The 17,712-nt window shown below is 41.0% G+C and overlaps 1 protein-coding gene across 3 annotated transcripts in view; it reads right to left on the reverse strand.

The window, feature by feature from the left end:
• CORO1C (coronin 1C) overlaps positions 1 to 17,712 on the reverse strand; it is a 76,039-nt gene that overhangs the window by 43,496 nt on the left and 14,831 nt on the right. For 2 of the 3 annotated variants that reach the window (XM_086681901.1, XM_086681899.1), the window contains exon 2: positions 5,220 to 5,419. In XM_086681901.1, coding sequence (XP_086538027.1) covers positions 5,220 to 5,414 — 195 coding nt within the window. In that variant the 5' untranslated portion in view covers positions 5,415 to 5,419. Of the gene's footprint in view, positions 1 to 5,219; positions 5,420 to 6,077; positions 6,274 to 17,712 lie in introns of those variants that run through there. The other variant, XM_086681900.1, reaches the window with a different exon arrangement.

A 17,712-nucleotide genomic window follows, 5' to 3' on the forward strand; every position in this document is an offset into this window, starting at 1 on the left:
ATAAAGTAAAAAATAAAAATCACCTTCAGTCCCACCATCGATGTTAACATTCCTGACTCTTCCCCAAAACCAATAACATAATTTGAAGTTACACACAGGACAGTGACTATGACGTTCCAACACATTTTTTAGGTTATATGATAATATCGTGGAACACAGGATAACCAAATCTTGCCATATAATTTTCTCTTGACACTGTACAGAATCCCTCAATTATTCATTTAAGATTTATTTAAGAATGTTATATACCTGAATCTATCTACGTATCTACATAAATATGTGGAAAGAGTGCCTAAAACTACCAAAAGGCCTTTTAGGTCGCTACTAGTAACTCATTTATTCACACATTGTGTGACCTAACATTATAAGTCAAGTGCTCCGCTATATTTGAAGAATACATGTATTAGTTATCAACCATTGCTTAGTAAGTTACCCTGAAACCTAGCTATTTAAAACAGTCAACATTTATTCTCTCATAGTTTGAGGGTTAGGAGTCCCAAAGTACCTTATTTGAGTGGTTCTGGTTCAGAGTTCTCATGAGTCAGTATGTCAGTCAGGGCTGCACGATCCACTTCCAAGACCACTCACTCACATGGTTGGTCAGCTGGTGTGGACTACGGGTAGGAGGTCCCATGACCCCTCCAGAGAACTGTTTAAGTGTCCTCGAAACATGGTGCTTCCCAAAGGGACAAAGTGGAAGCCAGTAAGTTTTCATGACCTAGTCTCAGAAGTCACATGCCATCAATTCTACCATATCCCAGTGGTTACACGTTCAGCCCTATTTACTGTGTGTGTGTGGGGGGGTGGGGGGTGGAGTTGGTGGGGGGCCACAGGACACCACGAATACGAGGGCAGAATGACTGGAGGACATCCTGTAGGTCCACCACAATGGATTAAGGCCAGATTCTGGAGAACCTCTACCCAGGGCTACTGTACAAACAGCCATCCAGTTTGCATCCTCCATCCAAGTGACTGTCAAAGAGATCAAGAGGCTGTAATTATAATCATCCTCCCCTTATCTGTGAGGTGGCTAAGAAAATAATTCTAGTACAATGTGACGGTGCAGGCTGTGGTACTAGTGGCACAGACAAGCAGCTAAGGGAACCCAGAGGAGACCTTCCCCTGACTCTGAGTCAGAGAGAACACTTGAGTTGCATACTAGACAGTGAGAAGAGGTACTTAGGATACTGACCGAAATGAATCAAGATTTCTTCCTCAATCGTTATGAAAGAAAAACACTCTAAAGCAACCCTTGTCAACCCAGACTCTGTGAGAAAATTAAGTCCTGATGCTCTAAGGCAACACGTGTATGTGACGAATTAATTTCTCTCGTATGCATCTAGAAGGCATAGCATGTCCCATCCTTGAGAGAACCAAGAAAATATTTACTGAAATTATTTTCTGTTGGACTGAATTCTTTCACACAACCCTAGTTGATAAAGACTACAAAAGGAGTTGAAAAGATAGCTCAGAGACATAAATAAAGCAATGTCGCAAATATCCCTACACACAGTTCCTACAACAAATGGGAGAAACATCACTGTGTGTAAGAAGGTACCGCACAGCTATTCCAGAGAACCAGGAGAGGAGACAGTGACCCAAAAGGTTAACAGAGGCCTGGCCCCACACCCAGCCCACCATGGCCCAGGGCTCAACTTCCTTAGAGGCAATTACCGGAAGGATGAAATTAGCCACCACCCCAAAAACCCCAAGTCGGAAGGGTCCAGGGAGGAAGGGAGAAAGCAATTAGGGGAGATAGGAGCCCTCCAATTTGCATCCTCCACTTAAGTGAACGTTAAGAGATCAAGTGCATATTAATCTAACAGCTCCCCCCCCCACCCTTGTTTTAAGTCAGGATTTAGATTCACCGTGATCTGAAGTTTCAGTGTGTAGGTGCACACACACACACGTACCGTCCCACAAACACCAGTGTTTTGAGCCACCACAGCTCACGACAGGGATGGGAATGCCCCATCCCGCATCACCAGTGCGGCTGCCCCACAACAGCAGAAGCTTGTTCATGCCCACGTGATACAGCACACGGGGAGCTGAAACCTGTATGCTCTTGATACAAGGCAGCTTGTGTAACCGAGCGGGGGGGGGGGGGGGGGGGGGGGGGGACATCCCTACAGTCAAAACCACAAAGCCAACTTCTGTTCTGCAAGACTGCTATTATTCATCCTCTGAAAGACCAAATCCTAAGAAAATGTATTAAGCCACACCTTGCAAGTCATGACAGCACGGCATGCCACAGCTTGAGAGGAACATTACAAAAGAGATCGTGAACCATGCGTGCTAATCGAAATCACTCCACCTCAGGGCTGAGTACTTTCTGTAGTCCTCTAGCAGTGACCTCCTACGATCCCACTCTCCCTAATACAACCTTCTTAACAAAAACCTCAGAAACCATACACTTAAAGTAAATATACATTCATTCCTAAGTTTGCCTCTTGCTATGTATGTGTTTTACTGTCTTTGTCTCCGCTACTCTTTCCATTTTAAGTCCCGCAAGACAGAGATCAGGATTTTCCCAGAATCTAACCACAAGCCTCACGAAGTAGCAATAATAAGCCCTATTTACTGCTGACACTAACCGGCTTTGAAGAGAAAATCATGGAAGGCCGTGTTTTTTAACAGGAGCCTTCCTGAAAGAGTCACAATACATCTGAAGATCGATACGTGCATATTCAATATTAACATGCACAGAAAGCCCCAAAGCATCACCAAAACCAACCTGCCTGTCTATAGTCAGAAAGAAGGGGAGGGATGGACATTACTAGAAGTCTCTGAGATGGTCATTAAAAACCATGCCCGTCTCCTACAGTTCACGTTTAGAGTAATTCCAGACTATCAGCACGCACTGGAGCCCAGCACACACCCAGAGCATCGCTGCCTGCAATCTTGATTTCGGGTATCATTTTGTATTATATGTGAGAATTTGGTTTTTCTTTGCTTTAAACAAAAGCAGCACCTCGTTATAAAACTATCTCAAAGTTGTCAAGACACTGAAACTGCAGGAAGGACAGTGACATATCCGTGTCCCAGTATAAGTCTGCAGTAGAGCCGGGACTGAACCACCCGGCTCCCCAGTTCCCAGACCCGCGCTCTCCCTCTATGCCACAGCGACTCTAAGGGCTAAATACAGACGCTTTAGGACACAAAAATCCCACATGGTACATGTGAACCCATCGATTACAAAAGTCAGTAACTCCCAAGTACTGACCTCATTTCCAATAGCCAGGCTGTCACCTCCTCCAAAACAAATTAATCTTTGAGGAGCAGAGCCACCCAGACCGTATATTTGTCTGGGAAAAAGATCCTTGAGGCTCCTCCAAAAACTAACACTTCTTCCAAACACGGTAACTTATTCTATCTTAATTCCTACAAAACTGGGAAAGGAACAAAATACCAATGCAAGTGAAAACCAAATCCTAAGATCTAGTTAGCTTAGGAACCACAGGCAGGTCTCCCTTAAGTGGTATTAATGAAGCTCAAAGTTTCCCATGGTTTGTACAAGTAAAGACGGACTCACAGAGCCTTTTGTGGGTGAACTTGAAGAGAACTGTCTCAACTCGGACAAAGATTAGCCATTCAAAAGTTATTTCGGGCTTCTCAATTAGCTTCTTCCATTTCTTTGAAAGAAAAAAACCAACCCAAACGTATCCCTCAGTCTATAAAAGGGGGAATAAAAACGCAAACTCCCAAACAGATGGTGGTGGTCCGGTACTGCTGGATCTCGGCTGCCAAGCTGAGGTGTCCTGTCATCTGGCCACTGTCAAACCCGCCACACGCGACTGACCGTAAATTCAAACTCCCACTCTGGAATCGGGTAAGCAGTTATAATACTGTAACGTATTATTTGCCACAAAACAGCCATTTTCTCCACAGAAAGAAAAGTATTCAAGTAGAAAATTAAATTTCAACTTAATGAAAAGATTCTCCTTTAAAATATAATCACCAGCTCTGCCAATAAGGAAGCTACATTTGGAAAACACTTAACAAATTTGTTTCCAAAACGCATCCCTCTCCTATTTCTGTAGTGAGATGGTCCCATTGTGGACTATCGCATCAATCGGGCCACTGAAGTAAAAATCAGGTGTTAAAATGAGTCAGTCATGAGCATCTGAGAGAAAATAAAGTACAGGAGAATTGGAAATTTTCCCAGTGAGAGTTTTCCCAATGAAAAAACACCAAAATGTAATGGGAAACGATACTTTGACAGCAATTCACTTTACTGTAACCACTTTCAGAATCACATGGTCCATCATGAGATGTACCCCTAATATGCATGGCTGAGAGTCAGGGGGACCCAATGTTCTCAGCAGAGTGGAAACAGCTGTAACATGACCCAACACCTGCGTCCTCACCAGTACTGAGCCCTTATCACTAGAGCTCAGGACTCATCAAACTTATTTTCCTCCTAGAAGCCAACTACAAAATGACGCTTTGCAAGCTCTCTCTCTCTCTCTCAGCACCCCCTCCCTCCTTATCTGCAATGCTGTGATTTCCTGTTAAAGTAGTACTGAGTTTCATCTATAATATTCAAGAACAGTCAGAAATTCCCAAATCTCCTACCTCCTCCCCATATGGGAGAAGGCTCTCTGGAAGGAGAAAGTCAGGAGACCGGGAAGTGGGGTAAGGTTGAAGGTCACACGTAACAGCTTTCAGTAAAGACCCTTTATTTCTACCACTTATTTGCACTGCTTTGATTCTATGCTAAAACTCAGTCTTGTCCAGACTTGAAACCTGCACTGTTTGGGGACATTTTCTTAAGCTCTCATTCCACTTATCATTCAAAACACCAAAAAGTCTCAAAACTGATCATTCACTACACCAGAGGAGGAGGAGGAGGAAGATTAACTTACAAATTTCTGCTCCTCTTAAAAACTGCACTTTTGAGAAAAACTCCCGTGAGAAGAGGATTATTAACAAAATCATAAGATGCCTGTGCCTGCCCATGCTCACAGCATCATTATAATCTCTTATCCACAGCAGCCACACCCAGAACAGAGTTCACCATTCTGTTTAATGATTCTCTGTTAGAAAAAACTGATGGGATCAGTAAAGTGTGTGGAACTGAGTGTCAATTACATCGGAGCCTAATGGTCTCCGCAAGCACACAAGTCTTAGTGAACTATCAATCCCCAAAGTCAATCTATGACAGAATAAATCGAGATTACCAGAGGGTGTCTCAGAGAATGGAAAGTCAGATTACTTACCTTGTGCAGAGGGAGCACAAGGAACGCCCCGCCCCCACTCGCTTCTATGATTATGGCAACAAATCGGGGATTGACAGCGCAAAAGGAACTATCCCAGGTCACTCGAGAAACCCGGATGTCATCGTAACACTGGTCATTTTTCACCGCTTGTCCAAATACATGCCGAAACTTGCTCTGTCGTACCACTCGCCTCATTGTGTCTGTAGAAGAGCAAAAATTATGTTAAAATTATGCACCTACCTGAAAGCTTTATTTTTACAAATGAGAAACTCCGAGAAAAAAAAAAAAAGCGAACGAAAGAAAGGAAGAAAGAAATCAGAATGATATGGCATTTTGTCTGCTCTCCTAAAAAGTAGCCAAATGGCAAATACGAATTTCCTTCAGCAGCACATACCCAGAGAAAACTGCAAAATGCGTCAGGGAAAGAACTACAAAGAAATGAAAAATTCCTAATTCAAGATCCAGAAACAGCTCATCAGTTTTAATTTCAGGACAAAGATCAAGGCAAAGAACGAAGGAAAATTAGCCTTTCAGGGTTGGGTGGGAATTGAAAGATAATTCACTCCAACCCTCCCCATTTATAGAAAAGGAAACTCCAGAGTGAAGTTATGTGGTGAATTTGAAGCTAAAGAAAAACCTCCAAAAGTTATGACGCTGTGGTTTTTTCCTCAGTCTGCCAAGGTAATTTTTCAGATTTTGAGCATTTTCCCCAGACACCAGCACTCCGCTGAGAGCCGTGCCTGCTTACGAGTGTTTCTACAAGACCAGCTATGTGTGGTGGCAAATTCAAGAGACGTAAGCAACCATCCTGGTCTTCAAGAGCCTTCCAATGTAGGAATAATAATCAGAGCAACTTACAACAGAACTCCTGGTGCCAAGTGCCAACAGGACTGTGACTAACACAGCAGACGGGTCAAAAGCCAGGTCTTAGAAAAGAGAAGCAAAGATTTAAATATAAAGTAGTGTAATGAAAGTGCTATTTAGGATGGCAGTAGCATATTAGACGAGGAGAAGCTATAGGCAGTAAACCAGGCCTGAGAAAGATCTGAGACGATCATGGCAGTAGGAGTCAGAGGAAAAGAATAATTCAGGGAGGGGAAACAAAACCAGGTTGGGTTTTCACGTCATTTCACCATAGCCATTTCACCACAGCCATTTCCCAAGTAACCAGGGGACCTGGGAAAGGGGAAGTGACACTGAGCTGGTGTTTCTGGGCTTCCTCAAGGGTCACTTCGGACTCCAAATTCCATCAGGTGTCCCAGAGACATGTGCACTGAAAGCTGCTTTATCACCAGGCCTCACCTGATCAAAGTTTCCTAGACTGCACCCAATATAATTTTCCTGTCTTGCTAATGCAAGACATTCTGTTCCTATTGGCTAGGATAGAAGGAGCCTGGAGAAAACATAAGAGGAAATGGAACATGGTCAAACCTGACAAGTCAGCTGAAAACCAGTACTCCTGACTGCTATGCACAGAGGAAGGTTAACACCTGTCCACTCGTGCCAAATGGGACACATGGTGGGCTGTTGCTAATTCCTTCCCTCTGACAACTCCCTTCCTCATGGCTCTGGGCCCACTGCTAAATGCAGAGGGAGATCATTTATATTTGCCAGAGACTCCTTCTACCCTTCCAAGGCATGTGCAAAAGTGGACTCTTTCCAAGCCTAGGGCATGTGGCTGGGCTGAGGCAACAAACACTTGGCAGGCAGCTGGGCACCCGTGTTCCTCAGCCCAGCTGTTGCCAGACCTTTCCAGCTGACGACCAGGACCATATATTTAGAGTATTTGGTAGAGGAGATGGCAACTTATTCGCTTCCACTTGGCCAGAGTCTGTCATTTGTGAAACAGTATGAGTAGTTCTCAAGCATGAATAGATAAGACAGCTTCTATGAGGTGGTGAAAACCACAAGAAAATCACATCCATACAAAAGTCAAGGTACAGCCAGCTGGTCTCAGGATCCACTTCCCTATACAACCATCTGTATAAGTTAGCAAAAGCTGGAATCTTCCCCACTATCTTCCAGCAAGTGTTTCGAAAGTAAGTTTACAGAAAAGAAAGGACTGTACCCGTTACCATATGTCAAAGAGGTATCGTTCATATACATATAAAGTTTTTACAAATTCAGAACATGAAAACCCCAACAGAAAAATTTACAAAGGACATGAAGAGGTAATTTACAAAAGAAATACAAATTGCATTTATCTCCACTCCTTCCTGAAATCCTAATAAAATGCTGTAAAGGAAGAAAAGTAGGTGTAAACACCAAAGGCAAGAAAAAGGACACCGGAAAGCCTACAAAAAAGCAAACGTGGAGGCACCTGGCTGGCTCATTCGGTGGAGCGTGCGACTCTTGATCTCAGGGTTGTGAAAATTCTAGCCCCGTGGTGGGTATAGAGATTACTTAAAAAAAATAAATCTTAGGGCGCCTGGGGGGCTCAGTCGGTTAAGCGTCCGACTTTGGCTCAGGTCATGATCTTGTGATCTGTGAGTTCGAGCCTCGCGTCGGGCTCTGCGCTGACAGCTCAGAGCCTGGAGCCTGCTTCATATTCTGTCTCCTTCTCTCTCTGCCCCTCCCCCGCTTGTGCTCTCTTTCTGCCAGAAAAATAAATAAACGTTAAAAATTATTTTTTTAAAGTTCATTTATTTATTTTGAGAGAGAGAGCATGTATATGGGGGGAGGAGCAGAGAGAGAGAGAGGGAGAGAGAGAGAATCCCAAGCAGGCGCTACAATGCCAGCACAGAGCCTGACACAGCGCTCAGTCCCATGAACCATGAGACCATGACCTGAGCTGAAATCAGCAGTCAGACACTTAACCCACTGAGCCACCCAGGAGCCCCTAAAAAAAAAAAAAAAAAAAAAAATCTTAAAAAAAAAAAATGTGACAGTGAAATCTAGGAAGACAGAAAGCTATCATGCATGTGTAATGGACTTAAGCATGAATGTTCTCTACTCAGCTGAGTGCCTCAGCGGGAGAATCTCACCAAAACGATGCCCGCCAAGGCCCACTGTGAAAACGCAGAGCACTCAGAAGAAAACTTGTACTCCTCTAAAGATAGGGATGTGGGATACGGCTGTGGAAAAAGTTGACTGAAAGTCTAAAATTAAGAGCAGCTAGACACCCTCCTCCAGCGCTGCACTACCAGGGGACTGCCCCACACCAGCCTCGGCAGAAGCCAGGCTGCGGGCCCTGGACAGGACAACGCCCAGCACAGGTGTGAGCACAGGTGTGAGCGGTACGACCGACAACCTGGTTCTGTGGAGTGGAGCCTCCAGCCCTTGTTCCGGGGACTCCCAGGCCCAGACGCCACCCACTCTGCTCTGCAGGAGACCAAATCTAACCTCCCTCCGTGAGTTCCACCACTCAACCAGCCCCGCCACCCACACAAGGCATCAGGTCAGCTTTTTGTGCCTCCTTTGAAATGTGAATGGACGTTTGAGGCCTTCCTCAAGGCCTTTAACTTAAAAAAGAGACGTTTTTTAAGTTAAAAACTATTTACTTAAATAGGCTAGATACCATCTAATCTCACTAACAATATGAATATTATATAAGCACGTAAAGTGCTTTGGATGTCCTTGTTGAAAAATATTATGCGACTCTGCTGGGTGACTGACATACTAAAATACCCTTAAAAGTCATTTCTGTATTACACGTAGTGACAACTTATTTTCATCCTAACCACGTGAAGTCAGAACAGAGCAGAGCGCTGGCTACATAGCAGAGCAGTGAGAAAAGACCGCGCTTCACGGCACAGTGCTGACTGAGCCCCGCATGTTCAAGTGGAACCTGAAGGGTAGTGTGCACCCATTCAGATCCAAGGTCGGACCTGATCTGGGCTCAGCTGTCCACATGTGGCACAGCTGCTTTTGCTGCATACAACAGAGGAAAGCAATTACGACGGCAGGCCCCAGAGTCAGACAGCCTTGTGAGTGAGAAGCACAGCTGTACCATTTACTTTCTGGCCCAGGTTCAGTAGGGCAAGTCACTGAATCTCCTTAGGTGTCAGATTCTCTATGTGAAAATGGGTATGAGATACATAAAACTGAAGTTATTACTAAATGAGCACTTGGTGTTGGGACTGTAGCAGAAGATTAACACGTTAAAGCACCTCGTATGGTTAGAGACACCTAACTAATTATGCAATAAATGTCAGCTATTGTTATCATCCTAGAACTTGACATAAAGTAATTTGGATTAAGATCCCAGTTTTCCCACTTAACTAGCAAATTACTTAATTTGCCTTTCTGAGCTTCAGCTTCCTCTTCTATACACCGAAGGAATTGGTACTTGTAAGAGTTAAAAACAACATCTGACAAACCCAGGTCCAGATAGATGATTTCACCGCCAAAGCCTATCAAACATCTAAAGAATTAACACCAATTCTTCACAAATTCTTCCAAATAACAGAAGAGGAGGAAACACTTCCAAACTAATTTTAAGAGGCCGGTATTACTCTAATACCAAAATCAAAGACATCACAAGAAAACTACACCAATATGTCTTATGAATAGAGACACAAAAATCCTCACCAAAATACTAGCAGACCAAATCTAGCAACCTATAAAAAGGATTATACACCATGACCAAGTGGGACTTGTCCCAGGAGTGCAAAGTCAGGTCAACATCTGAAAATCAATTAGGGTAACATATATCAATCGAATAAAAACAAAACTTGTAGAATCATCTCACGCAGATAAAGTACTTGACAAAATCCAACACTTTCATGATAAAAACACTCAAGAAACTAGGAATACAAGGAAACTTCCTCAAACTGATTAAAACAAAACAGAAACCCCACAGCTAGCACAATCCTCAATGATGAAAGAGGCTTTCTCTCTTGATCTCCAAGATCGAGAAGCAGATAAGGATGTCTGCTCTTGCCATTTTTATTCAGCAATGTGCTACAGGTTCTAGCCAGGGCAATTAGACAAGAAAAAGAAAGAAAAGGCATTCAAACTGAAAAGGAAGAAGTCAAACTATCTCTGAACATAGATGACATGATCTTACAACCCTAAGAAATCCACTAAAAAACTATGAGAATTAATAAGTTCAGCAAGGTTGCAGGATAAGAGATCAATACACAAAAATCAATTGTATTTCTATATAACTTTTTTTTTTTTAACGTTTATTTTTGAGACAGAGAGAGACAGAGCATGAACGGGGGAGGGTCAGAGGGAGACACAGAATCTGAAACAGGCTCCAGGCTCTGAGCTTGTCAGCACAGAGCCCGACGCGGGGCTCGAACTCACGGACCGCGAGATCATGACTTGAGCCGAAGTTGGCCGCTTAACCGACTGAGCCACCCAGGCGCCCCTATATAACACTTGATAAACCATCTGAAAATGAAATTAAGAACACAATTCCATTCACAGTAGTATTAAAAGAATACAAAACTTGGGAATAAACCCAACCAAGAAGGTGAAAGACTTGTACACTGAAAACTACAAGACACTGCTGAAAGAAATTAAAGAAGACCACAATTAAATGGAAAGATATCCAGTGTTGATGGATCAGAAGGCTTAACATTAAGATAGCAATATTCCGGGGCACCTGGCTGGCTCAACTGGTAGAGCATGTGACACTGGATCTCAGGGTCATTATTTCAAGCCCCACAGTGGGTATGGAGCGTCCTTAAAAAAAAAAAAAAAAAAAAAAAAAAAGACAGCAATACTCCCCAAGCTGATCTACAAGTTTACAGCAATCCCTTTCAGAATCTTAGCTGACTTCATAGAAATTAATAAACAGATTCCAAAATTCATATGGAACTGCAAAGGAAACCCCCCAAAAACAAAACCACCTTGAAAAAGAACGAAATTAGGAAGATCGTATTTTTTTATTGCAAAACTTACTACAAAGCAATGAAAATCAAGACAAGGATGAACATACAGATCAATGGAACAAAATTCAAAGTCTAGAAATAAATTCATACATCTTTGGTCAAATGATTTTCAACGAGAGTGCCAAAACCATTCAATGGGGGAAAAATTGCCTTTTTAACGAAAGGTGCTGGGACCACTGGATAGCCACATACAAAAGAAGCCTGACCCTGACCCACACTATATAAAATAACTAACTCAAAATGGGTAAAGATATAACCCATAAGAGAATTAAAACTATGAAACTCTTAGAAAGAAACATAGAAGTAAATCTTCATGACCTTGGATCTGACAAGGGATTCTTAGACATGACACCACCAAAAGTACAAGCAACAAAATAAAAAGTAGATAAACTGGATCTTATCAAAATTAAAAACCTTTGGCTTCAAAAGATACCATCAAGAAAGGAAAGAGACAACCCATCAGAATGGGAGATTTTTGCAAATCATGTATCTGATAAGGCCTCTGTATCTAGAATATATAAAGAATTCCTACAATTCAGTAAGACACATAATCCAATTTAAAAGGGGGCAAATAACTTGAATAGATATTTTTCCAAAGAAGGTACACAAATGTCCAGTAAGCACATGAAAAGATGCTGGACATCATTAGTCACTGGGGAAACGTAAATCAAAACCACGAAGAAATACCACTTCATGCCCACTAAGATGGCTAGAATCAAAAAGTCAGAGAATAACTTGACAAGGATGAAGTGTTGATGTTGACAAGGATGCAGAGAAGTCAGAACACTCATACACTGCTAGCAGGAATATAAGATGGTGCTGTTGTTCTGGAAAGCAGTCTGGCAGTTCTTGAAATGATTAAACAGTGACCATATGACCCAGAAATCCACTCCTAGAAATACACCCCGAAGAATTAAAAAGAAGTATTCAAACAAATATTTGTACATGTATGTTCTTAGCAGCTTATTTCACAACAGCCAAAGGGTGGAAACCACCCACTGGTTGCATATCCATCAGACGAATGGGAAAACAAAATGTGATATACTCATACAATGAAATATTATTTGGCAATAAAAAGGAATGAAGTAGTAATACACGCTACAACTTGGATGAACCTTGAAAATATTATGCTGAGTAAAAAAGGCCAATCATAAAAGTCTACATATTATGATTCCATTCACATGAAAGTCCAGAATAGGCAAATTTACAGCTATAGAAAGTAAATCAGTGGTTGCTGGGGAATGGGGGGGGGGGGGGGCCTGACAACAGGAGAATAAAAGGTTACAGTTAACAAGTATAGGGTTTCATTCTGAGGCGATGAAAATGTTCTAAAATTGACTGTGGCGATAGTTGCACATATTTGTAAATATGTTTTCTAAAAACCATTGAGCTGTATGCTCTAAATGGGTGAACTGTATGGTGTGTGAATTACAGGTGACCCCTGAACAACATGGGTTCAAACTGCACAGGTCCACTTGCAGATGTTTTTCAATAAACACTGTACAGGACCGTAAATGTATTTTCTCTTCCTTAAATTTTTCTTAACACTTTCTTTCCTCTAGCTTACTCTATTATAAGAATACAGTATATAATACATGTAATACAAAATATGTGCTAATCCACTGTATATGTTATCGGTACAGCTCTCAGTCAACAGTAGGCTGTTAGTAAAGTTTTGGGGGAGTCAAAAGTCATGTACAGATTTTTAAGTTTATTTATTTGGGGGGGGGGAGAGAAGATATGAGTGGGGGAGGGGTAGAGGGAAAGGGAAAGAGAGAATCCCAAGCAGGCTCACAGAGCCCGATGCGGAGCTCGATCTCACGAACTGTGAGATCATGACCTGAGCTGAAATCAAGAGTCGGACGCTTAACAGACTGAGCCACCTGGATGCCCCGAAAGTTACTGTGAGTTTTGACTGCACAGGGGGTCAGTTTCCCTAACCTCCATGTTGTTCAAGGGTCAACAGTGTATTTCAACAAACCGGTTTTTTAAAATGTCTGCAAAGTACCTAGTACAGAATCTGAAGCATAGTAAGCACTATCCAATGAATGTCAGCAATTATTATTTAAGAGCTCCCTAATAGGTTTCTCTACCTGAAAAGATCCAAATCAATTCCCTACTGATTATGGGCCAAGAGTATAATTTTCACATAAGAGAACTAGCATCAGTTATCAAGGACCCTTCACAAAATTTATGTTCTCCTACCTCAGCATGGTATTTACTACACTTCAATTTTCCCCTTAAAGGAAAAAATATGATCTATCTCAAATAGAAAAACCCTCCTCTCAAGAGAAGCTGCTTGCATGATGAAATGGCATTAGTGTTTGACTGTTCTTGTTTTTTTTTTTACGTGCTCAGCCATAAATTTCCAAATTGAAATGTATTATCCAACCTTAGTTCTTTTATTAAATAATCTTGTCCCAAATTATAGAACTGAAGTGTCCCCCAATACTAAGGTACTTTATAAAGAAATCTAATGCTCAATTATAGTAAAAAGAGTAAATGAAAAATCCTGAACTAATACAACAGACACAAAGTCCAAAGAAATACTAGGTATAATTTTAAATGTCTTGTCAGAGTTGGCCCCTGGAGAAGTCACCTGTTCATTAGGTCTCTCGAGTACAAATTCTTAAAAACGCATAGGGCTCTTTCTTTGCAATTGTAGGACTGTCACAGCAGTGGAGAAGATGTAGCAATAAGTCATTCATTAAGCAAATCAAAGAACTGTTCACAAATTTCAAAATAAATTGACTTTAGATGTGAGAAAAAGCAACGTGGTTTTTAATTTCCACCAAGTGTAAAATTACAAACCTTATCTAAGGCTTTATAATATGAAAGTTTATCATTCTACCCATATTTCTAATAAGACTGGGACTATCCTAAGACGGTTTTCATTATAAAAAAAAACTGAGGTCCTTGAAAGATAATGTGAGAACAGGTTGAGAGCATAGGCTCAACTATGAAATGTCCTCTCTGGGGTTTAGCTGAAACTCTACTTTAGAAACATGGGCAGTCATCTCCTCTGCCCAAATCCCCAGGTAATACTGAACGCCAGAAAAAAGGATTAAGAGTTAGGTCTTGACTGTCCAGAGACTATCATAATAAATTTATTTTTTTAAAGTTCTTTACCTTTTCTGTGGTCGCCATGCTGTAAATTACAGCCCCAAGACTTATGTATCTGAACATTCAAAGTCTGTACCTTTTGATCGCCTTCACACATTTCATCCACCTCACTCCCCCCACTTCTGGCAATCACTGTTCTGTTTCTATGAGTTCTGCTTTGGCTTTTTTAAAAAACGTAAGTGATATCATGCAGTACTTGTCTTTGTTTGACTTATTTCACTTAGCATAATGCCCTCTAGATCCATCCATGTTGCCACAGATGGTATAATTTGCTTCTTTTTTATGGCTGAATAATATTCTAACATATGTATTCTATATACATACATATACATTTATATCTATACATATGCAATACATACACACGTACCACATTTTCTTTATCCACATTTTCTTTATCGATTCATCTGTTGATTGCACAGATTGTTTCCAAATCTTGGCTATTGTAAATAATGCTACAATGAACGTGGGAGTGCATATATACCTTTTCAAGATAAAGATTTCATTTCCTTTGGATAAATACCCAGGAGTGGAATTGCCAGGCCATAAGGTAATTCTACTTTTAATTTTTTGAGGAACCTCCATAATGGATGCACAGATTTACATTCCATTTTCTTTCCATAATGGCTGCACAAATTTATATTTCCACAAAGATTTCTAAACAGTAGATAATATACTTCTGTTTTCGCTTCAAATAAAAATCTAAAAGCTGACTACTGACATTCACAATACCTAACAGTTCATCTACGGAAACAAAAAAATTAAAATTTTCTTCACATGTTGGGTGATCATCTTAACCAAGAACAAGCTGTTAAAAATAAGGTCTATCTCTATGGGTTAAGGGCTTATTTTATTTTTTAAAGATTTTATTTTTACGTAATCTCTATACCCAATGTGGGGTGTGAACTCACAATTCCAAGATCAAGAGTCACATGCTCTACCAAATGAGCCAGCCAGGCACCCCAGATAAGTTGTCAGAGGAAAGTTTGCTAAAAATCACTCTCAGAATAAAACTTCCATCTTACGGTCAGTTGATAATCCCCAACCTCGAGGAGAGTGTAAGAAGTCTTATGGTGCTGCCAGGTTATACATAGAAAATTTATTTCATAGGTCATACAAGAAATGTGTTGGATGTGAGGAGGAAAAAATGTAGACAAGACAGGGTGTTTATACTGTAATGGTACCAAATAAAATACACTCAAAACACCTGAGTAAATGTTACTACATTTTCTCTATTCTCTGTCTACTTCCATCAATCTCATAAAAAAATGACCACAATTTTGACATTTTCCTGTTTATTGAGAAGTTATCTGTTTAAAGATTCCAGCAGATGTATTTCTACGGTTCATATAAAAGGAAACACATCCTGCTAGGAACACATACAGGAAAACCCCTACTAGTAGCAAAATCCTGCCCAGCACATTTGCTGAGACTGTTCCAGAGCATCAATTACTCAAGGGCTCACAAAATGTTCCCTAGCCAGCAGCAACCACAGGAAGACTCCAGAATGTCCCAACAGGGAAAGAACATGTTCCCTCTAAGTTGTTGCTTTTATGGCAGGCACTTTTTAATGTGGGAGAAATAGGATGCATTATTTAATAGAAAATGCCAAGTGAGACAGCGGATGAGGAAACAAATGTCTGAAAACCAGCTATTTAAATGGCAATACCAACAGTTAAAATTGCTTTTAAGAAGCTGGAAATGGAACATGTAAGCCTACGTAAAATACACATTTAAAGAGAGCAGACACCCAAAGCAAATATGGGAGGTGCTCTGATTAAATACAAAAATTCAACATTCATCAATTCTGGATAGGAGATGGCTCAGCTCTTTTGAATTTTCTTAAACAAAATCTACAAGTGACATTCGAATTCATCCAACAAATAATTCTCATTGCATCCAGTCCCTTAATTAACAGATTCATATGTGACACGCTCCAAGAAAAAAATATATGTAATTTGCCTCCTTTAATAGAAGCTGTTTTAACAAGGAAGAAATTCTAGGACCACATGCAACGTTTCTTACAAAGCACAACAGACCTCACACACAGCAGCTATGGCTAAGAGATCTGGACTCCACTAATGACAATGAGGTGCTGGAAAAGAATGGTTTTTTTCTAGAAAAACTGCTGACCATTTATGACAACTGACTGCAAGCATGGAACAGCCTTGATGTTGGTTCAATCTGTCATGACATGGAGAACAGTAAGAACAAAGCAGGAAAATTCATCCTCATTACAGCCTCCCAAATAGTTCTATCCCATCATCGTTATCCATCCAGGTCATAGGCAAAATGCCAAGTAATCAGGCATCAATTATAAAGGCACTTTGTTTTGATCCAATAACCCATTATCATTTTAGTTTTTAAATGTTTCCAGGAACAACAACAACAACGAAAACAAACAAACAAACAAACAAATAAAAAACACCCCACAAGTAAGATCCACCAAGAAGCATCCAGGCTCAGTCCTCACAGAAGCCCGGAGTGGAAAAGGTTCCAAAGCTCATCAATTCCAGGCCCTTCATTTTCAGTGCGGAAACATTATGTGACTTGTCCAAAGATAAAAGACTCCTGGAAAGACACAATGACCTTGCACCACAAAGTACAGGGCAGTTCAACTTTCCGTCCCCTGAACTTTCATACTTTTTCAATGATAAACTCCCCCTCATACATACAATTTGGCTTTCCCACGTCAGCCTGTAATGCCACTCAGCGCTCTCACTGGGCTGTTGCCTCAGCAGTTCAGGGTTCCACTAGGCCTGTTTGTGCAATTTTTAAACATGAAATTACATTTTGCTCACATTTTATAAAATATAGAAACTGGCTGTAAACATCCAAATACAGAGAAACCAAAGAGAGCATTAAGTATGCCAAAGGAGGCAAATCTTTACTTCTGACTGAAAACCCTTAGGCTTAATGCCAGAGGACTATGTACTCAATTGTCCAAGAGAACAGCACGAAAGGACATGCATAAAAAGCCAGAAATCTATATATCAAGGACAATTTCTGAAAGGTGAGGAATAACGAATCGGTTTATATTTTTTAAAACTTTCTAAGAAAACAATTCTTACTTTTACATTTCGCAATTTTGTACCAATTTAAGAACTTGTTATAGAGAAAAGCTGAGGACAACGGATGGTGACTTAAAGGCTCACTGATGATTTGGACTAGAACGGGAAACTATGAAAACGACTGCTAAAAATATAGTCGGACAAGATATGAAATGAGCTACAGAACATAAATCAAATCACCACAATACACATTTCAAATACCTTATGATTTTATGTCAACTACACCTCCTAAAGCCAAAATGTAATAAAAGCAATGAAATCAGCATATGGGGGCTCCTGGGTGGCTCAGTCGGTTGGGCGTCCGACTTCGGCTCAGGCCATGATCTCACAGCTCATGAGTTCAAGCCCCGCGTGGGGCTCTGTGCTGACAGCTCGGAGCCTGGAGCCTGCTTCGGATTCTGTGTCTCCCTCTTTCTCTGCTCCTCCCCTACTCACACTCTGTGTCTCTCTCAAAAGTAAATA

The sequence above is a fragment of the Puma concolor genome, chromosome D3 (genome assembly GCF_028749965.1).
Source record: "Puma concolor isolate L17-30 chromosome D3, mPumCon1.1.hap2, whole genome shotgun sequence".
Lineage (NCBI taxonomy): Eukaryota > Metazoa > Chordata > Mammalia > Carnivora > Felidae > Puma > Puma concolor.